This window comes from Thamnophis elegans, chromosome 5 (assembly GCF_009769535.1).
Source record: "Thamnophis elegans isolate rThaEle1 chromosome 5, rThaEle1.pri, whole genome shotgun sequence".
In the NCBI taxonomy this organism is placed as follows: domain Eukaryota; kingdom Metazoa; phylum Chordata; class Lepidosauria; order Squamata; family Colubridae; genus Thamnophis; species Thamnophis elegans.
This window is the reverse complement of record NC_045545.1, coordinates 62,891,911-62,917,551: the sequence shown is the minus strand read 5'-3', so window position 1 is coordinate 62,917,551 and position 25,641 is coordinate 62,891,911. Positions and strand designations below refer to the sequence as shown.

General features: G+C 38.6%; 1 protein-coding gene across 1 annotated transcript in view; it reads right to left on the bottom strand.

The window, feature by feature from the left end:
- PPP1R12B (protein phosphatase 1 regulatory subunit 12B) overlaps nucleotides 1-12,725 on the bottom strand; it is a 121,966-nt gene extending 109,241 nt beyond the window's left edge. The window contains 2 exon segments of the mRNA XM_032217511.1: nucleotides 1,734-1,864; nucleotides 12,337-12,725. Coding sequence (XP_032073402.1) covers nucleotides 1,734-1,864; nucleotides 12,337-12,612 — 407 coding nt within the window. The 5' untranslated portion in view covers nucleotides 12,613-12,725.
- Between the last annotated feature and the right edge of the window lie 12,916 nt (nucleotides 12,726-25,641).

Here is a 25,641-nt window from a genome sequence, read left to right as displayed (position 1 = left end):
CTATGAGGATCCTTCGTAAGTGCTCCTCATTCAGCTCTATAGTAAATATGAACAGTTGTTGAATGAGTGGGCGTTGAATGAGGTATCATCAATATGCTGATGATACTCAACTTTGCATGTCTATCCTGGTGATCCAAGTGATGTGATAAGTTGTCTTCTCAAGGTATCTGGAGGCTGTGGGGAACTGCATGGGGGACCATAGGCTTCAGCTAAACCCTGGTCAGACGGAGTAGCTTTGGGTTCAAGGAGCCCTGGAATCTGGGGGTTATGATCTTTAGTTGTGGATGGGGTTGCACTCTCCCATATGGATTCCATGCATTATCTGGTGGTTCTCTAGCCTCACCACTTCTGCTCAAAGAGTTTTATGTGGTGCACCATTTCCTGGATTGTGAGGCCCTGCAGAGAGTCATTCATGTCTGATCACATCTAATTGAACTACTGCAATGTGCTCTACATGGAGTACTTCGAATATTTGGAAGCCACCATTGATGCAGAATGCAACTGATGAAAAACGCTCCAGATAGTTCTGGAGGCCTCTCAGGTGGCAGATGTAACATCATGAGCTGCCAGGTTTACCTGTGGGTCCAATTCAAGGTGTTGATCATTAGCTTTAATTAGTCTTTTATGGCATGGATTCATGGTATCTGAGGAGCATGGGAGTTTGTGGGAGTAGCCCATCCCACTTGCTCCAGCACAAGAAGCCTAGTTTGGACCCCATCTGCCAAAAAAATTTAGCTGGTGGGGTTCGGAAGAAAAGCCTTATCTGCTGTGGCCCCTGCCCTCTGGAATAGTTCCTGCTTGAAGTGAGATCCGCCCCCAACATTCCTGGCCTTCTGGAAAAGCCTGAAAACTTGGTTCTTTCAGTTGGCCTGGTGCTACACTGAGGATGGCTGACAGGGTAGAGGGAAGATCTCCATTCCCATGCCATCATCTTCCTTTAGTTTCCTGTTTAATCCTAATAATTTTAATTGTTTTGTATTACCTTTTTACTTTTTTATTATATTCTAAGCCACCCACAGTTGCTGTATCAGTGAGATGGGTGGCAGAACAATTTAGTGAATAAAGAAATAAAGACCACCTGTATTGCTACTGTTGCTATTAGTTTTTCCTTTGTAGCACCATAAAAATCAAATAATAGCTGATACGCATTTGGAACCTATTCTGTTAACCAGAATTTGACATCTCTGATGTTATAGAGTCTTTTGGTATCAAAGATCCTATTTACTTGTCATATAATTTCTCTAAGGAATTAATTGCATGTAGTGTTTTCATTGCTGCTAAAATGTAAAGTTCTAAATATAATACCAATACAACATAATCATCCTAAATTTAAGACTTTATGCATTGCTGAAGTGCCTTAAAATGTAAATTAGAGAGAGACCATAGTATTAAAATCAGAGTTACCACTGCAATATTTTAACACGTTTGGGTTATTGTTTTATATTCATTTGATCCTGTTATTAATTTGGTCTGTATCTCATCTTTCTATTTATTTGGAGCATTCCATCAATTACATTGAAGACTTAAGAGACTGCTGACCATTTTTGTTGCTTTCGGCTCATACCAAAAGCAACAAATATTGTCAGCAGAACAGAATGCACAGAAACGTACCTATAGCCTCATGGATACCTGCTTGGCAATTCATTTAAAATTATTGCCCCTCTCACGACATCTGAAACTGAAATAAATCAAATACTCTTTCTAGTATCCAGATCACACTGAAACTCACTCACTCTGCTATGTTCAGATAGCCACAAGATGCAACTGCATGAAGTGGGGTCCACCCCTCGTTATCTTGCTGATTTACATTGGCTCCATATTCTACCAGAAATTTTACCATGTCCAGGTTTTCATCTATACAGGCCTTTGGAATAAGAAGGGAAGTGGGAATGAAAAGAGAGAGAAAGAGAAAGATTAAAATGAGCAAATATCACTTTCCGTTTTAACAGCTGTAAATGATAGCAAGGACTTCACTGCCATACTGAGACTGCCTTTCTTTCAGCAACCCCTGATGTCTTCATATAGCCTGCTTCTCCTTTCACTATGCAAACAAACTGGGAGTCAACTTCCTGCAAAATGATCTTTGGGTATTCATTTTAGGAACGGCATTAAATCCAATAAGCTGTTTAAAAGTTGTTACTCCAGGAAAGCTTCAATGAAAGAGATTATATCAGGACCTTTCAATGAAATGATATATGAGAGAACTAAAGCAAGTAGGATTTCTGCAAAATGCTTAAGTTAAGAGCCAATTCGAAAAAGGAACCATTACTTAACTTAGAGAAAATAAAATAGTAGGGTTTTGGTTTTGTTGTGTTTGTCCTTGAGTCAGGTTTGGGGGGATTTTTTATTTCTAACAACTTTGTGGAGATGTCTGAAGTTTTCTTGGCAAAATTTTTGAAGTGGTTTGCCATTGCCTCCTTCCTAGGGTAAAGATAGAGTGACTGGCCCAAGAGCGTGAATTCCAGTCTCACATTAGGCACAAAGCCAGCTTGGACCAATAAATGTCTCTCAGTCTTAGGAAGGAGGCAATGGCAAACCACTTCCAAAATCTATCCCGGCAGTTACCCAGAATCAACACATAGTATCATAGTATAGCCTTTATTGTCATTGTACTTCATGTATACAACAAAATTGGTTAATTTTGACTCAACACTGAGTCAAAGGCAGATCTAAAGACAAATCTATTTTTATCATTATCAGTGGTCTGCACTAATACAAAAGCGTGTCTTCCCAAGTAGGTCTCAAACATTAAATGTTCAAGTACACTAAGCGACTTTAAGAAAACAGCATGTGCAATCTTGTGATAGGTCAGGTATATTTTGTGCACTGAATACTAAAATAGAACTGATATAGATATGAATAAAAATGTTTTTACAAGTATATATACTGACTTCCCACTAAACAGACAAATTATTAAAATCAGAAATATAATTTAAAAATACTTGGCAATGCTACCTACATGCTGTAAAGAACTACATACGTCTACCAAGACACAGAATTGAGACATTCTGCAAACATGCTAAAATATTAAGGAAATATCAGGCTTGTGCTGCACATTTGTCTGGAAATAAAATTATATACAACTGTATAAAAATAAGTACTAAGTTTTAAACTGCAGTATAAAAATAACTAGTATGCAAATAATCAATATGGAAATAAATTTACAAGTTATTCTACTAATAAGAATCCAGAATGCAATGGCGAGCTCACATATCCAGAACACATAAAGTAAAAATACCATATGACTCATATGGGTTCTTTGTGAAATGATCTGATGAGTTGCAGAGTGCTACCTCCTATATTCTCTGGCTTCAGGATATTTTCTTAGCCACTGGCTAAAATGCAAAACCCATAACAAATAAATACAGAATACAAAAATACCAGAAGTAATCGTTTTCTTACTGGTACATGAGTGAAGTATACAGAACCACTTATTTAACTGCAGTTTAAATCCCTTACTATGGTTGTTTGAGTGGCAAAGCAAAGCCTAACAGCTGAAATTCTTTTTGTATAGCAAGCCCTAAGATAGTAGAACAAAAATTGTGGCTTGCAAGCTGTACTTAGTCAACCAACCCCGCCTCCCCATATCAACTGCTAGCTATTATGTAGATGGGCCTATTTGTTCCATTGTTTTTATGATATAAGAAAACCTATACTAGATCAATAGAGATGTAAAAAGCCAAAGTAAAATTATTTTTATTTCTTACCCTGTAAAAATAGTTTCCTGTTTTTTCTCTTTTCTACTATCGGTTTTTTTGAATGCATCACAGAAATAGATAGATAGATAGATAGATAGATAGATAGATAGATAGATAGATAGATAGATAGATAGATAGAATTGTGTCACAACCCCTGGTATGCCCAAATATGGAGGGAGCATACTGCTTCCCTTTTCTGTCTATCGACTCACTCTGGGAGCCATCCAGGCAGAAAGCCATTTTTTAATGTTGCCTTTGTTACATTTGTGTTGCAATTGTGCTGATAAATAAATAAAGGGATACTAGTATAGATCTATTTCAAGCTATTTAGCTCTCATCAGCTAGTCATACCCTTACTGGGAATCGAACTTGGTTGTATTACATATTAGGCAGTTATATTAGCCACTAAGCCGCAGGCTCTCCTCCTTTATCAGCTAAGCCAGGGAAATAGGTATGTATTGTGTCACAACCCCTGGTATGCCCAAATATGTGAGGGAGCATACTGCTTCCCTTTCTGTCTAAAGGCTCACTCTGAGAGCCATTCAGGAAGAAAGCCATTTTTTTTAATGTTGCCTTTGTTAAAACAAGGACCAAACTTATAGCATTGTTTTCCAAGCTCAAAACATTCTTTCTTGTATTATTTAAGATACAGCCTTGCTACTCATGAAGCAAGAGTAGTGATCTTAAGTAATTACTGTGTATTTTTCTGGGCTCCAATCAGAACAGATTCTTAGCAATATACAGTTCCCACTTTGCAAGCCAAGATAAACAAAAACTATTAGATAGTCATAAGTATACAAGTTGTCCTTGATTTATGACTCATTGTTTTATTATCTTTAGAAATTACAATGGCTTGGAACTGTGATTACAAGCCATAAGCACTTCTAGCCATCATAAAATATTATAATTATACATACGCTGCAGTTAAGTGACTTGCATTTCAGGAGTTGGCAACTGGCTCACCTTTATGACTAGATGCAGAGTCCCAAGGTCATGTGACATGACCTTTTTTTCCCAGTTTCCAGCATTTTTGCTATTTTCTGGCAAGAAGTACACATAAAAAAGTGGGTTTACTTAACAACCATACTATTCATTTAATATCTATGGTGATTCACTTATTGATTACCACAAAAGAATGTTGAAAAACACTGTCCGTTCACGTGGATGCCTCAACGTAAAGGAACAATAACTTCTTGATCAGATTTCTAGTCCTGACTCTGTTCATAAATTGAGGTTTTCCTGTAATCTATACTATTAAGAATCAGGAATGAAATGCAACACACACACACACACACACACACACAAATCATTTAGATCCCAGTGTCTGTTAAATTGCCAGCGGTTCCAAAAAGCTTCAAAGAGAAAGAACAATTCATATGTCTGGAGGAATAGTTTTTTATATAGGATTCAGTACATCCATTCCTTGTTTAGTGACTGAATTCTGTTCCAACTCAGATGGAGTTCTGTTCCAACAACCATGTCATTAAGCAAAATGATCACTAAGTGAACACATGAAGGAGAGAAAGAGAGAAACCCTATGAAGATCTATTAGTTACTGCATTTCATTCAGATAAATTTCTTTTGTATAGCTATGCTAGCGTTATATTCAACCCAGCGTGCATTATTGTCAGATTTATATTGTCAGTTTAGCAACAATAGAATATGGGAACATATAAGTTCTGTTGAATATTTTAGTAAGATAGGCATCTATTTTGAACACGTAACCTTCTGGACATCATCTAAAGCCAGAGACTGATCCCAACTATTATTTCCACACTTGACATTTTTAGATTCTTCTATGCTAATTCTCCTTCCACCACCACCACCCCTATATTTATCCCATAAAATGAAAAACTAAAAGTCTGGCCTCCACAAGAAGCACCATGAGGAAAATACCCACTCAAATAACTGGCCCATTCAAAATAAAAAGTAAAATATAAAATTGTGAGTGGCAAGCTACATCACAGTATTGACATCTAGAACTGTTCCAAATATATGAAAGTTACATTTCTCTTTACCTAATCATATTAGTCTTAAAGCAATTTTTACAGGCAGTTTTTAGATTTTAATAAGTAATTTATGAGATCTTTATAGGTCAAATTAAAGTTCAAAGGCACTTCAAAGAAACAACAGTAGCTGCTTGGAAGACTAAAGTGAACAAGTTATAAATAGAAGTCTGTTTTTCATGTGGTCCGGAAATGGATGGTGAGCAGTTGTTGTGTCAGATCAGAAGTTTAGAATATCCATCACCCAGGTTTAGCTAGTCCTAAAAGGACACTGACACATAGAAGAGTAATACATGATCATTCAGAAGACATCTGATGATTAATGCTAAACTAACAGAACGTAGAGATTGCCCTTATATGAAAACAGCAAAGTTGTATTACTGCATCTAAACAGTGATTTAATAGACAACTGTTATCTTACAGTTTTTTAAATTTAAGCCATTTATAAGTGAGGAAAAATATTATACCCAGAACATCACCTCTGAAACATTTTCTTTCAAGATCAGAATGTTTCAGATGACATATCATCCTCTTAAAGAGGTCCTTATGCAGATGGGTTCCCCATTGACTCTGCTTGTTGAGGGACAATTGTGAACTGGCCAAATGGTGATCAAATGATTGCGAGATGCTGCAAATGGCTATTTATGTGATCATATGATTGGAGGAACACCACAATAGATGCAAATATCGTAAAGTTACTTTTTTCATAATTTGAACAGTTGCTAAACAAGGCAATTATTTAGCAAATTCTAAACAACAGAGATGCAGATGCAATCACCTATTGTCATTTAAACAAGGAAAATAAGAAATTTCATTTTCCTCAAAAGCCTGATAAAAATAAATAAAATATTCCATTATTTTATTAGTTATATTAAACAAAAATTATTCCTAGTCAGGCTTCAAATATAGGATTGCTTGTTAATCACTCAGATTTACAGCGTACAACTTGTTAAGAAATAGTAATTATTGTCAAGACAATTAACACAGTCTGCTAACATTAGTAATTTCATTCTTGATGTTAACATGTCACTTAGCAAGCTATCAAAAAATATGATCTATCAACCAAAAATATTTTTTTCTGATTTCATAATAGTGAACGATGTACCTTCCTGAATTCCTAGGATCTTTTTTTCATCTTTCTAGGCCTCATGTGAACCACAGTTGAAACATAAATGGAAAAAAAACAGGTTGAGAAAGTCACACCTACATGTTACACTCAAAAGGAAATAGTTAATGTTAATTCTTCACATAGTTAATATGAAGAAACATAAATACCTGAAAATCTATTGCTCCCAGGTGATGGTAAAAGTTATAAAAATACCACAAAGATTAGAGATGAGAAAAAAATAAAATAAAGATTTTGCCCCCAGAACAGAATGATACATATTGTTTACAAGTCAGATGAAGACTTTTTTTCATTACAAATACATATAAAATAAACACATCACTGAAAATAGTGCTGTATGCCATGTTCTAGATGACAAAATCTATCCTAGATTTCATTGCTGTACGAAAAAAACTGACACACAATTAGTCATTCAATCTCCATGGAAACCAACTTTTCCAGTTGATTTGTAACTGCTGAAAATTCAGTAGATACAAATTTCAACCAATCTTTTTTATATGGATATGGCTTTGATGATACTTCATTAAACACTTCAATAAAAATAATGCAAATAATATAGCAGTCTTTATGAGGACATTTTTTCCTACTGGTCATTCTCTGAAGGTTTCTTATGACAGAAAAACTTTTAAGTGAAATACTAGAAATTAAAATAACCTGTATATCTAAGAAAGCCTGAGGTATATTTAACATGCTTCAGACAGTCAAAGGGTTTTACATATAGTTCTTACAAGTACCCTGTGCGATAGAACAATGTTAAAATATATAATAAAAATTATTATCAGGACTATCATGTTTCCCTGAAATAAGACCTCTCTGGATAATAAGCCCAATCGGGCTTTTGAGCACATGTACTAAAATCAGCTCTCCTCTGAAAATCAAAAAATATTGCAACACAGCAGCAGCCATGAGGTGAGCATGCTTGTCACCTCCTGCACCTCAAAAATAATAAGACCTGCCCGAAAATAAGGCCAAGCACTTATTTGGAGGGTCAAAAGAAAATAAGACCCTGTCTTATTTTCAGAGAAACATGATATATTTACACATATCTATACACACCCATACCCACGCATATTGTCATGGCCAATTTGAATTTTAATAATAATTAAGCAATTCATTTCCTAAGAAAAGATATAGATTTAATAACACAAAAACCAATGGGTTAGATCTGTAGCATGAAAGGAGAAAAGTTAAGAGTTTTCTTCAATTCCTCCTTCTTCCTAAAGTCAATCCCTGCAAAAATCTGTTCCTGTGGTCTGAAGGACTATCCATTACACTGTGCAATATTGGAATTGTAGGATAAATGTGATTTTTTTTGTGATTTGTGATTTGTGATTTTATTGCACTTATATGCCGCCCTATTCCCGGAGGGACTCAGGGCGGCTCACAAACCAAAGGTAGGGGATACAGACAAGAGGAAAAAACAACAAACAAGCAACTACAGAAAGAATTTAAAAACAATCAACATCCACACAAATGTAAAAAGGGGGGTTGAGTACTATTCTGCTATTTCTCCAGCAGGAAATCTACAATTGATAAATTATTCCTTTTGCAAATGTTCACAGAAGGACTGAAACAAAGAGGACCGAAACAAATAACTGGAACGGGTAACCCTTATAACAGCAAGTTATATTGGAAAGCTATGGAATTTTATAAACTATATGAAACTGTATTCCATTGTCAACATTTTCTAACTGAAGTTATTCTAATTTCATCAAAAATCATATTCGTTACTTATTTCATAATTTTTGCTATTTTAGATATTCCCAGTCTTTAACAGATTCACAGAGCAGCAAATGAAGGAGTTACAATGACAATATAACCAAGTAAAACAAAAATTTGGAATTCTCCAGAAGCAGAATTAAAAATGTGCAGGGAAAAAAAAACCTGGGAAAACAGGGACTTTGCCTTATGTTGAAATGATGCTTAAAGTATATATTCAGCTGGACGAATCTAGGAAGGGCATTGCAAAATGCAGATTCCACCCTCCACCCTTGCAGAAATCCACATCTCAGATACTGGGGACACACTAAACGGCTATTAGAAAGCAGACATATGACATATGTGGAGACAAACAGTGTTATTTGGATCTAAAGTCCAAATACATTAACAAATACATTATTTGTTCTTTCACAAACCATTCAAAATGTACTGATTGCAGTGCAAAAGTAGGTGATCAAAACAGACAGAAAAGGAAACCAATCATAACACAACATACATTAAGGTCAAACACTCATATTCTCCCCCAAATAATAGTGATCTCTAAACCTAGCTTCTATAGCATACCAGCTGAGGCAAGGACCTGTCAAGTATATTAAAGGCAGAGCAACTAACAGCAAATCTAAGATTTTGTACTTGGCCTGTCACCAAGGCTATTAGTGTCAGAATGAATAGAACAAAGATGAGGATGATGTGGCAAACTTTTATTCTGACTCTTAAGAGGTGGTTCAACCATAAAGTCACTCATTGCCACTCCTAAGAACACATTTGTTATACTAACTTTAGCAGAAAGCAACAAATAATGCAGGGATCTTTCACTTAAATAGAATGGAATGATTTCCGGTGAGCTCAAGATTGCTCAGGCTTTACGCCTAACTCAGTGGGCGTAAGGTGGCCAAGGTGGCGCAGTGGTTAAATGCAGCACTGCAGGCTACTGCTAGATCAGCAGTTCAGCGGTTCAAATCTCACCGGCTCAGGATTGACTCAGCCTTCCATCCTTCCGAGGTGGGTAAAATGAGGACCCAGATTGTTGGGGGCAATATGCTGACTCTCTGTAAACCGCTTAGAGAGGGCTGAAAGCCCTATGAAGCGGTATATAAGTCTACTGCTATTGCTGCTATACGGAAGAAAACCAAGCCGAAGGATGACTGCCATTATGATCTCCCACAATACTTATTATATCTGCCAAATGGTCCTCCAGGAATCATATCCAGAACTCTCTGAAATAAATTGTTTTACTGGCAAGATGCTATTCTATATGCAGTATCATGGATACCGTTTACATACCATGCCCTTTTTTTGAAACTGGAATATCAAGCAGTAAAACAAGTCACTTTCCTCAGGAATATGCAAGACTATGGTAACTTTTTACTGTTTAATTCTTGTGGAGGTCACAGCTAGCACATTGAAGACTCATAAAAAGCCCTCAACAACAAAACCCTCAAAATCTTACCAGAACCCTCAACGAATCTGAGACTGTATGAAGAAAGCAACATCAAATGAGGGCTTATGAGATATATTCAAATTGCTTGAAATCTACAATTATGACCAAACCCAACTCTGTCTTCTTAAAAGCCTTTGTATCTGTGAATATTTGAAAAATTTATGTCATTAAAAAACTAAAAGCATGGTAAGATTTCCATTGGTCAGGGCATAATTCCTTGCCCATCCCCATATCTAAAATTATCCAAAAACGTATACCAATGAAATACTTTGGATACTATATAGGTGTTCATATTATTGAAATCTTACTTAGGCAACTTGTATCCATCACATAATAATAGTTAAATGACAAAACATGCAAGCTTGCTATGTATTTCCCAGTGTTGAATATCTTCACTGTTGCATTAGAAAAAGTAACACAACACGAGTCCAAATAAAAGACAATGAAATTCTAATGATAGCCACATTTTGGGAGCAGACTTTTGAGGATGCTTCTGGTGCTCATTGCACATTAGGAATTCTATTAATAGAATTCAATGTTGCTTATCTTAGGCCTTGGCACCTTGTGCTCTCTTTAAAAGTTGCCAAGGGAAAAGATTTTGAAAGTCACAAGTATCACAGCAAGTCCAGTACAGGGCACATTAAAGCAATAGACAGATCATAATTCTGATTTTTTTAAAACACAAAAATAAAAAATGAATCCCAAACAGCCTGTAATTTTAAAATATTTTATTGTTTTAGCAGCAAGTTAATTATTTGAAAGCTATCAAATAGATAACTATCCTTTATGGATTTTCATATTCTGCAATATTAACTTCAAATTAATGTTTTACTTTAGAACTCCAGGAGTTCTATTAAGGAAGAAGCAACAAAGGGAAATATTTTATATACTGTATATTATGACAGATATTTTTTACTGATGTATATTTTATCAAAAGTAATATTTTCTATTGGAAGTAAACACAGATCAGGATAGTTTGATATCAAAAAGTATCCATTTAAAGCACTTTATCCTGAAAGTTAGACCACACTTACCAAACTAACCTGATCTTTCTCATTTCTAAACAAATAAAACTCAAAAAGAAAACAATATCCTCCCTCTATTTTTCATTCTTTTGATGATGAAAAGCAGAGACAGAATAACTTTAGTTTAATCAAAAATATGTTATCTTCCCCCACTCCCAGATTCAAGAGTACAGAATATAAAATGTGTATTAGTAATTTAAAAAACCATGCAGTGTGTGTTTCAGTAAAAATAAGAATAATTATTTGGGTAGCAAATGTTTTCTACATAACAAAACCACAATAACCCTGGTTAACAGAAAGAACTGACAAACAAGAAACTGTTTGGGTCATATTATAGGGCTTAATTTATCCAACATAGCCACAGGAAGAGTACCTTTGTTTATATGGCAAAGGTGTTTTTTTTTACATTAAGTTCAAGTAAAACATAACAAACAAAAATAAATAACAAATGTATTTATGTCTAACATCTGCTGCATTGCCATTACAATGTGACTAATAATCTTATTTAGTCTAACTGTTCACAGGCATAAGTCTGAGCTGGGCTGTCCAGTTCACATAGATGACTTTTCATGTCATCTAAGAAAGGAAACACTGGCTGGGCAGAAGCGCAATCTGGTGACTATGGAGAGTCCCATCAATCTTCCCAAGGAAGGAAGCGCTACAACAGTATCGTATTATACAACATATATGCAACAGTATTATGCAGGGGCATGCATAAGCACACCAGCATGCCTAATGTCCCTGTCTTACTGGTCTCATTTATTTATACCCATTTTCTGTGTTCTTATTCATGTTTATTCTTATTCCTGTTATCTTGTACATGAGTGACAAACTAAATAAATAAATAAAATAAGTATATTGGTGAATGGTCAATTCCAGGACATACAGAAAGGAGCCTTGGGAAGGGGGGGGGGGCGAAGGAAAGGGAGAAAGGCAAACCGAAGGAAAACCAACAGGTTCATTCCACTGAATTAACCGTCTCCGCTTATCTGAGAAACCACCCTCCACGAACTCAAGCTCTAATCTTACAGCCCATGATCCAACGCCAGCCGTCCCAGCCCAAGCTCTCCACATGTGCTGTGGGCAACAGCTACGCCCCAGCAGTAGAGGACTTGTTTGCAACCCGTCCGAAGGGCATCCCAATTACAAGCGAATGACTGGGCAACGCTCTCATCCGTCGCTCTGGACGGAGATTCCGGGATGGCGAAGAGGGGCGAGAAGCGACCACACGCCCTACAGCTGCGCTCTAGCCCCTCTCCATCCCCGGCAGATTTGGGGCCGCCGAGATGTTGGTGTGCAGGTGCTCCGCCCTGGGGGGTACCTGATGTAGCGCCGTCAGCCCGTCTACGTTGGCCGTGTTAAGGCGGGCTCCGCGGGCCAGCAGGCGCTTCACCTCCTCGGTGTCTCCGCTGGAGCAGGCAGCCAGAAAGACGGCGCCGTCCTCGAAGCGCACACGGCCCCCACCTCGGTGCCGGCTCCGGGCGGGAGTCACCGGCTCCAGTTCGGTCAAGGAGCCTTTCCAGCGCTTCAGCTGTTCCGCCCGGCGCAGCCTCGCCGATTCGGCCCGCTTTATCCCCAAGTGGCCCGGCTCAGACATGTTGGCGATGGCGGCAATGACAGCCGAGCCTCCCGGTCCGTCTAAATGCTAGGAGCGCACTGACCGCCCCCAGCCCGCGGGAGAGCGCGACGGCCCGTCCGCCATCTTCCCAATTCCCCCTCCCCGGAGTAACTATGGCGCGAGCGCAGAGTTCCGCTAAAGGATCATGGGAAACGTAGTTCGAAGGGACTTCATTGAGTGGGTGTCCCAGGGAGGAAGATTGGTGTTCCAAGGATGCCTTGTCTTCCTGGAGCGCAGATTCCTAGGCTGTCGGAATTAAGAGAGACGTGTTATTATAACCCAGTCGTGCTGCCGACACGAGAAACAAATTATTGTAATTTACTATTGCTTTCAATAAGCTTGTTTGAACAATTTCCCCAGCAGCAGGTAAGCACTTTTTGCATACCTTAAGGCAGTGTTTCTTAAACATTTTGCTCTCACTACCCTTACCACTTTTAAAAGCTATGGAGAACTCCGAAAGAGTGTTGTGTGCATTATGATCACTAATATTTACCATATTAAAAATTAAAATTTATTTGTGGAGTACATATTTATTGAATCATACAAAATAAGCATATTAAACTCATTTGAAATTAACAGAAATATATTGGTCATTTTAAAATGCACATTTCTAATAAACTAAGAGAATAAATAGAATAGGAATAGTACAAAAATAATAATGAGAAGAGTGACATTGATTTAACTTTTTGCAAATATACTTAATAGCTGGCACATTTGATTCGACAGACTCCTAAGAGGGTCTTGGGAGAACTTCTGGGATCCTTGGATCACACTTCAAGAAGCACTACTTTAAGGCTTAGATGGAATACTCAAGATAGGGTTATTTCTAATAAACACACAAATATCCAATTTGAGATTTAGCCACACCTGACTAATAACAATCTTGGTACCACATTCAGAAAAGTAGTAGTGAATCCAAATGTAAATTACATTTCAAGTTCATTAAATTTAAGTATAGTTAATACAATCGCTTCCCAATTCTGAAGTAATAATTTCTCTTTATTTTAGACAGAAATACACAATTTGGTGATAGCTTTTGAACATCTCACAAATAAAGTTTTCAGAGGTAGAAGCAGTCTTGGAGTCTCAAGATTGAGCCCCTGTAAATTAAGCGAATTAAATGGAGACAAGGAAGGTCTGAATTGAAAAAAGGCCTTTTCCACTGACTTAGAACACCACACAGAATTAGCCAAGTTACATGTTATTTATTCAGAATAGTATAGATCAAGGATGGTTAACCTTGATTGTTGGGTGCCAAAAATGTGAGGGCGTGCACGCAATAGCGCACATGCGTGCCGACACCCATAATACAAAGTGCGCCCCCACATGTGCATGCATGCACAACCCCCTCTCCATTTCCCCCCCTCATGCATGCCGCACGATTTGCTTCTAAGCTAAACTTGGTATTTCCTCCAGGGGGCTGGGAGGCCGTTTTCACCCTCGCCAGTCTCCAGGAAAGCCTCCGGATTGTTTCCAACTCCTGGTTGCCTGTTGGGCCCGTTTTTCACCCTCCCCAGGCTTTCCTGAAGCTTGGGGGGGGGGGTGAAAACGGCCTCCCCTGCCCCTCCGAAAGTCTGAAAATCAACTGGCTGGCACATGCATGTGCGCTGGAGCTGATTGCTCACATGCTGGCACATATGGCTCCCCATGCCCCCTATGGCACGTGTGCATTGGTTCGCCATCATGGGTATAGATCAATAATTCTATGCAGTGTTTAAAATGAACATGGATTATAAAGGACAATATAGAATGGAAGAATAAGAAGGAAGATCTCCTAGTTCAAAACACTATTCAATGAAGGGATCTGCTATTACAACATTTCCAGCAGATTCATTCATTCATTCATTCATTCATTCATTCATTCATTCATTCATTCATTTTATATGGCTACCCATCTCAAACATATAACTCTGGGCAGGTACTATTATCCAGCTTCTGTTGATACATTCCAGTGAAGAAGAATCTACTACTTCCAAGATGGTCTAGTTCATGGGTGTCAAACTCAATCGCGTCAAGTGATATATCATGATTTTTTTTTGCAGAGCCAGAGTGGGGATGGCCTGTGCATAATGCATCCGGCCACGGACTGCCCTGGTCTAGAGACTAGTCCATTGGTGAGGAACTCTTGATTAGGAATTTTTCTGATTTCCAATCAAAATCTATTTTCTTATAAATAACTTTTTTTCTTGTCAGAATATATCAGAATATATCTGCCACATCTTCCTCAGATAACAGTGTCTTCAACTTTTTCAGGTGATTTTCTTTCCAAACCATTTTTCATCTTGGATATTCCCTATTGGACATGCTCCATTCTCCATTGTCAAATGTCTTACTCAGAAAATTCGACCAATTCAGAACAGAGAGAAATAAGTGCTTTTCTTGCTGTTTACACTGTAGTTGTATTACTTATATTATGCTGTTGACTCAAATTCAGCTTTTGAGCCACCAAATTTATCTGAATCCATTTCACATGTACTGTTACCCGGTACAGTCTCCTCTGTATTTATGATTTTATTGTTTTTTCTGCCCAAATGTAGAGTTGCATTTTTCCTGTTGAAATTAAACTTTCTGGTTTCTATTTATTTTTTCCAACTTGCCAAGATCCTCCTAAATCTTGATAAGATCTGAGTCATATATAAAGAAATCTAAAGCTCCTCTTTAGATAAAAAACCAGAGAAAAATATGATTCGAGAAGATCTGCTCTAGTCCTGTTGCTATCATATACTATCTTTGCTAGGAGAAAGACTACCTTATTTTAAAGTTGACATAATCCACACAGCTCTCTTTCTGACTTTAACTTACCTTGTGAACTTAAGATGCTTTAGCACTTTAGATGTTGTAGTAAAATGATGATGCTTTACTAACAATAAGCCTCACCATAAAGTTTCATCAATAATTTAGACAAACTTGCTACTCTGGAAAGTTAAAAGAATGAGAACGTGTGTCTCAACAGTGTAATTTTCAGGTTAATTAACATGTTTATTTAAATTCTTTTAATCTTGTTAGCGCCATCCTGTGGTTGATGTAGTTCTTAGCATTTCAGGCTTTATGTCAGAATAAAAAAAATGATCTAAAAAGTGTCTTATTTTGAATTACCTGCTATCATTTATAGAAAACATTAATTTTTATAATTATGTTAGAAACTTCCTACAGCAATACAGAGGAGGCCAGTACACTATACTGTTCCCTGTTATATTTACAAATATAAGCATTGATATGGCTTTTATACAAACTGACCACTGTGGAGCAACAGCTATGTGTTTCTCTACTTCAGGGCAGGCAGGTAACCCAAAAATTACCTTCAATTAGTAGAATTGAAAGTGTTAAATTTTCTTTGTATAACTTTGTTTTTTTCAGCTATTATGTTGTCTCCAAATGTTACATGGAGCTATAAACTGCTATAAACTGTGCAGTTCTTACTTTGAATTTTATGATTGTTCACTAACATTCCCCTTGCTAATAATTTGTCCAATGGAGAAATTAGTTTTTCTGCATGAGACAATTGTTCCACTTGTTTTGAATACTATTCTAAAATTAAGCTGTTATATAAGAACATAAGAACAATGTTGCGGGCTTTTTATTTGGTGTTGCATGCATTATGGTATGCACATAGAAAGTATGCAAGCTTTTAATTCAGTGGCCATTTTGAATATGTATCCACTACAATTAAACATATTGTGCTTTTGATAACTCATCCTGTTGGATTTTTATTAATAATCAGGGAAAAACAGGTCATTTCAGCTATGAACCAGAGGTGGGATGAACATTGATGTCATCCTTTGAACATATTGTCAACTGACACAGAAAATTCCCACCAACCAAACAAAAATATAATGCTAGAGCCTTAATATTTATTTATCTACACATCTGTCCAATGTGTAGTTTTCAAGTATTCATGTTGGATAGTACAATAGCCCACAAAAACAATCTTTGCTTAGGGTAATTTTATCACGGCCCTGATTGTACTGTACTTCAGTCATTCTGGGAAGTGTTTGGTCTCACTATTTTTTCTTTAATAATTTCAGCTGCAATAGGAAAATTCTAAGAATCTATGAGATAATACATGCCAAAGAAATCTCCATCTAATCTCCATTTTTAAGAATATTTACCTATACAGACATATGCATGATAGCACAATGTGTTGAGTTCTATTTTGTGTTGGAAGCACCAAGGAATTAATGCCAAACCTACATTGAAACAGCTGCTGTTTTAACAATGCAATCGTCTGTGAATATTTATGCAGTGGCTCAGTGGCTAAGATGCTGAGCTTATTGATCAGAAAGGTTGGTAGTTCGGTGGTTCAAATCCTAGTGCCGCATAACAGAGTGAGCTCCCATTATTTGTCCCAGCTTCTGCCAACCCAGAAGTTCGAAAGCACTTAAAATGCAAGTAGGAAAATAGGGACCACCTTGGTGGGTAACAGCGTTCCATGTGCCTTCGGCTGGCCACATGACCATGGAGACATCTTCGGACAGCACTGGCTCTTCAGCTTTGAAACGGAGATGAGAAATATCTTTGATTCTAGGCAAGGGGCTATTGCTTAGCCTTTAATAGTAAATTAATGATAACTTTAAAATTGCCATTCAATCTGGCAGTTTCATTCTTTTAAAATCAAGCAGCCTGTGATGTAATTAGTTTCTTGAGGGGGGGGGACTCTGGCTTCCATCCAACTCAGGCTCTACCTTTTTCCGTATGGCTTATGGAGGGTGGACATACTTCGTGAAAACTTGGGTCTAGCATTTTCATATAATATTGCCTTATCTTTTATTTAAATATAGATGTTAGGTGTGGGGGTGCTATCTGTGAACACAGACTCAACATCAAACAATATCCTTTTCAACCTACCCTCAATGGTTTCTGTGATGCTATTGTAGGAAAGCCACATTAATCTATGGTGGTAAAAATTCAAAAGTCTTCAGTTCACAGAAGCTTGTGCTTTTTAATATAATCTGTTAATAGGTAAAGATCCTTATCAGCCTTCTAATCCAGTGTCACCTTCCTCAGAGTCTGATTCATTTGTCTTCACAATATACCATAAGTCTAACATGTCCCAAAGGTGCTTTTTCAAGAGACAAATGGACTTCCCGGTTTTTCTTTGAAGACCCTGATAACACAGATAAACCTTCAGGTGATCTTAACAACCTGCTAAAACAGGGGTGTCAAACTCAAGGCCCACGAGCCAGATCCGGCTGGCAGGTTACTTAGATCTGGCCCATGGGGCCTCCCTGGAAACGGCGAAGGACCGGCTCGCGGTGCCTCTGCCAGCAAAAACGAACTCGGAAGGGCCACACGCAGCCCTCCATTTTCACTGGCAAAGCGCTTGGGCCACCACAGGGCCCCCCCAACACAAGTGATGTCAAGCTGGCCACACCTGTTGTCAAACACAACCCTGATGCAGCCCTCAATGAGATAGAGTTTGACACCCTTGCGCTACAAGAATGCAAATGACCAGCTGTCTGCAAGGAGTTTAAATCCTTCATTCCCCACTATCCAGTTAGAGTTGAAGAAACCTCTTGGATGAGAAGTGAAACATCTTCAAAGAAAAACCAGAAAGTCCAGCTGCCTCTTGGAAAAGCACCTTTGAGACAACCATGACCTGGATGACTGAGAATCTCCATAGATACATGTCTAATATATTTACTTGATTTTTATATTTTATGCTACTGTGCTAGTATCACTCGAATACAAGTGATCTTTCTTCCAGTATACTATAAGTTATCGGTAGGTCTCTGTAGTTTATCATCTGTGAAATTGCTGCTTAAATTCACATGGTGTTTAACCAGTTTCAGCAGAACTAATACACAATTGCATTGATATGGTTTTGCCATTTATTTCTGTTATGAGCTGTTTTGCTGGTTTCATTTTACTTTGTATGGTATAGATTTCCAGGTCAGCTAATAGCTAGCCCCATTGCCCTTTCAGCATCAGTTTTGTCATCCATGGCATGCACTGCTGCACTCTTTTAAAATAACTGTTTGGTGCTTTGCTTTAGCAAATGACTTGTGTGTCGTTCCCCCCCCCCCCCCCAGTGGCAGCCTTTCTGAGCATTTTTTACATTTTCTGCACTTGGCTTCTCCTACTGTAGCACTATTCATTCTGACCTGTTACTTCCTGTATGCTACTATAAATTACTCCCATTTGCTTTCATTCCTAAGTGCTGCTCTGTAATACAGTTTCCATGGAGATAGAAACCCCAAATGTTCTTTTAAATGTTTAAAGCTGCCTCTGTTAAAACTCTTTTTTTCTTAGTTTTTCTTTCAGAATTTCACAGCGTAGACAAACGCTTAAAGTATCCTTAAAGCCTTTGCTGAATTTGCTATGTTTGAACAGTTTTTTAAAAATTTCCTTGCTTCCAGGAATGGAGGAGAAAAAAGAAATAAAAAAGAAATGCACTTCCACTGCCTACAATAATATTGCGGTCTCCCCCTCTCCAAATTAGATATCCTTAAGGCCTCCTATTGAAAAGCCTATATTTGGGCTCCCTTCTGTAGTTCTCATCTGACTAAAACAGTTTATTCAGCAGAGCCCAATTGGCTTGTTTCTCTGCCAGCTAATCTCAGGCCACCACTTCTGAGAGTTGAGGTCCATATATCTTCAAGTTGCCATGGTAGAGAAACACTGGTCTAGACTCATTCACACCTCAGGGATCCTCAGCTGGAAATCTTCCAGCTACAGTTGCCTCCATCTCTGCCCAAGCAGAGTAGTCTATTGGTAGTCTATTCAGCATTTTGTTGTTCAGCCTCATTTTAAATGGACAGCATCTCTGGTAAGTCTGCAAGAGAAGAGAAAACACAAAAAGAAAACCTCTCCAACACCAAAACCTGAGTGTTTTAAAGATCTCCATGAGGAAACATACAGGACTGTGTGTCAGTAGATGTGCATCTGAAAAATAAACATACACCACTTGGCTGTTGTTAGTTGCGGAGTCGTGTCTGACCCATTTTGACCCCATAGACCAGTGGTCCCCAACCCCCGGTCCGCGGACCGGTGCCGGGCCGTGGAGTACCTGGCACCGGGCCGCGCAGCGGCCGGGGGCCATGATCGCTGCAGCGGCCGGGGGCTGCCACCAAAGGACCTTCCCGGAGTTGCTTTTCTGAGCAACGGGGAGACAGAAGGGACAAAGTACCGTCCGTTTTGCCCATGCCACGAGGGCAGCAGGAAGACTAGGACAGGGATCTCCTCTTGGCTCCAGCCAGGGAGAGAAGCAGCAGAGAAAGGTAAACCAGCATTTTATATTTTATTTGCTTTATTTGCTTTGCGCCCGAGTGGGGCGGGGAAAACACCTCGCCAGAGGCTGCTGGAGAACTCTTTCAAAGAGAGGGTCTGGGAACTGGGCGGGCAAGATTGGAGCGGGGAGCCAGGGAGCGCACTTGCTCCCCTTTCCCATGGCCTGCCTTTCTCCACGGAGCCTGTGGATGCGGCTGCTGGCTGTGCAGGTAGCCTGGAGGGAACCCCCGAAGCTCCTGGCATGGCCCTGGCATTGGAGATCCACGTTTCCAAAGCGTAGCATTATTTCACTCCTCTCCTGTTTTTTGCTCCTCTCCTGTTTTTTGTGGGGGGAGCTACGAGAAGCGGGTGGTGGCACTTGGGGAATATTTGTGTCCCCGGGAGATCTGCTCTTCCCCGCCCCTTACCTCCGAAGGGGAGGCCAGGCGTGGGAGAGAGTGCTAATGATAATGACCGATTCCCTCCTGTTTCTGTGGGTTTGGGGGGGTGGGGAGAGAAGGTAGTTGCAGAGCCTGGACTGAAGTTAGGAGGCTGACTCGCTACAATAAGCAGTGACCATTATTTGGAGGAAGAAAAAGCATAGCAGTGTGACGGAGATTCACTCTTTCAGAACCTGCATCATCTTTTTTTCAAATTAAAAAAAAAAAACCTTTTAAACATTCTTATTCCTAAAGGCAAAAAACCCCATGAGGCTTGCTGGAGAACGGAGCGGAGGTGACGTACGAGGGGGAGGCTGGGCGCCATGGTGGGGGAAGCTGTTGCTGAAATAATTCGATCTGTCAGGAACTCGGAGGGGGGGGGGGAGGTCAGTGGGAAGCCTTTGCCGGCCCAACGCCAGCCGTAGCTCTGAAGTTGCTTTCCTTTCTACTGAATCCCCGATCTTCACTCACTCCCTCTTGCAGCACGCCCCGATGTGAAAAACGCCGAGATCGGCACACTTGGGGCTGCTGCTGCTGTGATGTCCAGGGAGGCTCCGCTGGTCTAGAACCCATCCACAGGGGGAGGGATCGTCTTCCCGAATGGGCTGGTAAGGGGATAGAAAAGGTTTTTCTCCAGTTCCAGGTTTCAGCTTCTTGGCTCCATTATCTCATTATCTCTTTCCAGCTTCTTTTGTTAAGCCTCTAATTAAGGTTCATTTTTATGCCTTAATAAAGATCACCTGGTTAAAAAGAAGGAAGAGGCTCCACTGGTCCGGAGCCCATCTGCAGGTTGGGAAGGAGGGAGAGACAGACAGAAAAACAGACAGACAGAGACACAGAGAGAGATGCACACACAGAGTGAGTGAGTGAGTGAGTGAGAAACAGATAGACACACACACATACATATACACACAGAGTGACAGAGAGAGGAAGGGAGGGGAGAGGGATAGAGTGATAGAGAGGGAGGGAGAGACAGACACACACAGAGTGTGTGATTAAGTGAGTGAGTGAGAGATAGACACACACACACATACACACAGAGTGACAGAGAGACAGGAAGGGAGGGGAGAGAGAGAGAGAGAGCTTTCAATTTGTAGGGATGTAACCTGGCTGTTTTTGCCTGCTCTCAAAAAGATGAGCAGGGTTGAACCTGGCTAATAATTGGAGGGGAACCCACCTGGGAATCTCAGTACTGTATATTTAATAGTAAAATATTAAAAATTGTCCAAAAGCAACAATGACAATTTTCATACTACTGCTAAGAAAATTACGACACATCAATAAAATTATAGGAGCTGAGTTTAACTCAAGAGAAACTTTTCTAAAGGTAGACAGTTATATAACAATTCCACAATTCTGAAAGAACAAGCTTGTTCTATATGAAATTTAATGCTACAGTAGAATGAAGTAACACTGAAGGTAAGTGCAGGTAGTCCTCAATGCACGACCACAATTGAGCCCAAAATGTATGTTGTTAAGTGAGAAATTGATTGAGTTTTGCCCCATTTTACAATTTTTCTTGCCACATTTGTTAAGTGAAACAATTTTTTTAAATCAAACATTCCCCCCCCCCCCCCGTCAATGGTGTCCCTTACCTAAAAGTCCACTGGGTAATTTTGGTCATTTGCTCTCAGATGAACCAATCTCACTGTTGTTGCAGGAAAAAATGGCACAATATTTATTTATTAGACTTATATATGCTGCTTTGGGCTTCTGATGTTCGCTGCAGCGCAAAAGCTCCTGGGCCGTGCGCAAAGGCTCCAGGGAAGAGAGGGAACAACGCCCCCCCCACCCCTGCGCGCGCTCAGCGGGCCACGGTAAAATTATCAAAGGCTGACTGGTCCGCGGCGATAAAAAGGTTGGGGACCACTGGTGTAAGGTGTGCCGTGGGAAAAACACTTTATATATAGTCAATATAGGCACAGAGTTAAATTTTTTTAACATTTTCTAATGGTGGTGTGCCTCGTGATTTTTTTCATGAAAAAAGTGTGCCTTTGCACAAAAAAGGTTGAAAAACAATGTCTTATGGTATGAACAAAGGCTCCTTAGCTTTGATGGTCTCATTCTTGGCAAAAGGGCGAAGCATTCCAAAATAAAATAGACGTGTCCTTCTTGTCCTTGGAAAAAATCCAATGAGATTGGACCATTAAAAACAGGTGTATTGAATTATAGTTTGGAGCCTCTATAAGCTAGTCAAATGCCCATGGAATGAAATTCGATTTTGGTTTAACTGGGAGAGTCCTGCATGTTTGTTAGCTTTGAAGAGGTTTATCTCCAGTCATCTCCCTGGAGTTCTCTGGCAGACAGAAAATATAGAATATATTTCTTTGTATTCCTGAACACTTTTAAATTCTGGATATTCTTTGATTTGCTCTCTTGGGACATGATTTATTCTTCGTATTCCTTTTTTATAACTTTTTTAAGAATTTTGATTAAAAATTAAAAGAGAAAGAGAGCAAATAAAAATCCAGTAGTTCAGAAAGAAAGAAAAAATAAAAAGTATTTTCCTATTTTTTATAGCAATTATAAGTACAAATACAAAATTACCTCTTATTCTATGGTTATAAAAACAAACACTTTTTTCTATTATCTATTTTTTTAATAATCAAAACTGTAAGTGATAAATTCATTTTTTCCTCTTTTCATGCAAAAGTCTAGAAGGGGTTTCAAGTAAGCAATAAACACACATATTGTCTTTTCTGTAATTGAGGAAGTCAATTAACTACCACTGCAAATTCCATCAATTCCACCAGCCGTTCGTCTATAATGGCCATTTACTGGGCAATGCTGCTATGCATGTAATAATATTGCTGCAATTATCATTTATAAAAACAAAGTTCCATGACTTTTTTCCCCAGCTGCTTATCAAAAAAGAAAACTGCATATTAATCTTTAAGATCTTCTGCACTGGTATATGTATTTGTACCCAAAGTTTTCTGGCTTTTTTGCATGTCCATCAAGCATAATAAAATGTCCTTGTTCATATTTCCAAAATAAATTTGAGGTAACTTTATGCATTCTAAACAATTTATCTGGTGACATATACTAATGATGCATCATTTTATAAACCTTCAGGTTATAACATAATGTCAATTTCAGTCTTTTTAACCACATAGTTTCCTATTGTTCTCTTTGTATATTGTAACCAAAATGTTTAACCCATTTTATTATACATTCTTTCACTTGTTCATCTTTCCTATATATCATGTAACACTTTATATTTAACAATATTCCTTTTAAATACTGTTAGGATTACTGACTCACATTATGTGATTATGTTATTTTCTTATTGTGCCTTGGAATAAAACTTTAAGTATTTATACTATGCAGTCACTGCTTCACAGGCCAAAAGAATTTGTGACATAGTGCTCGGCTGGGGACAGAAGTAAGGAATCTTAAAGGAGATTCTAATTCAGACCATAAATCAATACAGATCAGGCATTCAGATCTTTCTAACAAAAAATATTAAAAGATTTTCTGCATCACCACATGCAATCTCACATGTGAAAATTCAGAAGTGTAAGTACCTAGAAGTCATTGTCAGAAAGCAATGCTTAAAGCTGAGGAGTACCACTTGAAGAACAGAGATCTTGAACAGTGTTAAGAGGAAAAACCCTAACTTTCATTTTGCCTCTGTCAAAATGCCAGTGCTCTGGATTTTACTTATTTTGCCATCTGCTATTTTTTATTAACCTACCACTGCCAATAAGTCATTTATTCTAATGAAACCCCACTCCTTGGTTAGAAAAAGGCTGTATATTGCCATTTTAATTTGGAATTTCTTCAAAATAATTGGTTTAAAATCTGATCCGTATGTTTCCTCCATAATATACAATACTTTGGTCTCTGATTTTAGAAGAAATGATTTTTTTGTGTACTTAAATGTTCAAGAACTGTGTGTAGTATTGCAATTTAACAGCAGGAGGCATCTGCATCCTGGGCTCTTATTCAAACTTAGAATGACCATGTGTTTTATAGCTGTTACTCTGTGGGAGGAAAATGTTACTTCATCAACTAATAACATCTTAAACACTTGAATCAATTCTTCATGCTTCCTTTTAAAAAAACAGCAATAATATAATTATTAAGGTGTATCTAAAATCCATAATTGAAGATGTAATTAACTGTGTACAGTAAGTTATAAAGATAACATTTCACTATATATTTTAGCAATAGGGGATAACAAAAAAAATGAAAATGATAAAATTTAGAAGATGCAATGAAATAAACTAGATTTCCAATCCCTCATTTTGTATTTATTACAGAAATATGACTGTTGAAATATGACTGCCTACACTTTGGTTGTGAAGTACATGGTGAAAGTCACTGTAAATGTTGTACTTCAGCTCCAAAAACTTCCACAACCCATTAATGAAAGCTGATGGAGAATTCTGGGAGTTGAAGTCCAAAGTTCGTAAAACAGTCTTCAAAAGCACTAAGGTCCCTGGGTTGCTTAAAAACTGGGTTGGGGGATTTGGGGCTTTCCAGATGTTAACAGGTTTTCAGCAAGAGCTGCTTAACAGATTAACAGAGTTGGAAGGAACCTTGTAGGCCATCTAGTCCAACCCCCGCCCAAGCAGGAGACCCTACACCAGAGGTGGGTTCCTGCCAGTTCTAACCTCTTCTTTAGAAGAGGTTCCACAAATCCACAGTGCCGTTTAGAACCGGTTCCAGCTCCCTTCCCCTGCCCGCCCGCACATCATCAAGATGAAGAGCGAGAGGAGGAATTCTGGGAGTTGACGTCCACAAGTCTTAAAGCTCTCAAGTTTGAACACCCCTGGGTTTTTTTTTGCTAAAGTGTTAGGGGTGCAAGGGTCTTGTATCTTGACAGCTTTAAGACTTGCGTGCTTCAAATGCCAGACTTTCTGAGCCAACATTTTGGTTGCTAAGCAAGAGCGTTGTTAAGTGAGTTTCACCACATTTTACAAGTTGGCCACATCCACCCAGTCACATGACCAGCAAGCCACTCCCACAAAGCAGGCCATACCTACAGAAGAGGTTCTAAAATATTTTGAAACCCACCACTGCCCTATACCATTTCTGACAAACGGCGGTCCAATCTCTTTTTATTTAATAATTTCGTCAAGCATGTATTAGACAACATATGTATAAGCATGATTTTTGATACATGAAATGGATACGAATAAAAAGAAACATTAGGACAGAGACATAGGTAGGCACTTCTTGAAAGCCTCCAGTGATGAAGCTTTCACAACTTCCGAAGACAACTTCTGTTCCATTGGTTGATTGTTCTGTCAGAAAATTTCTCCTTATTTCTAGGTTGAATCTCTCCTAGATTTCCAGCCATTATTCCTTGTCTGGTCTTCAGGTACTTTGGAAAATAGCTTGACCCCCCTCCTCT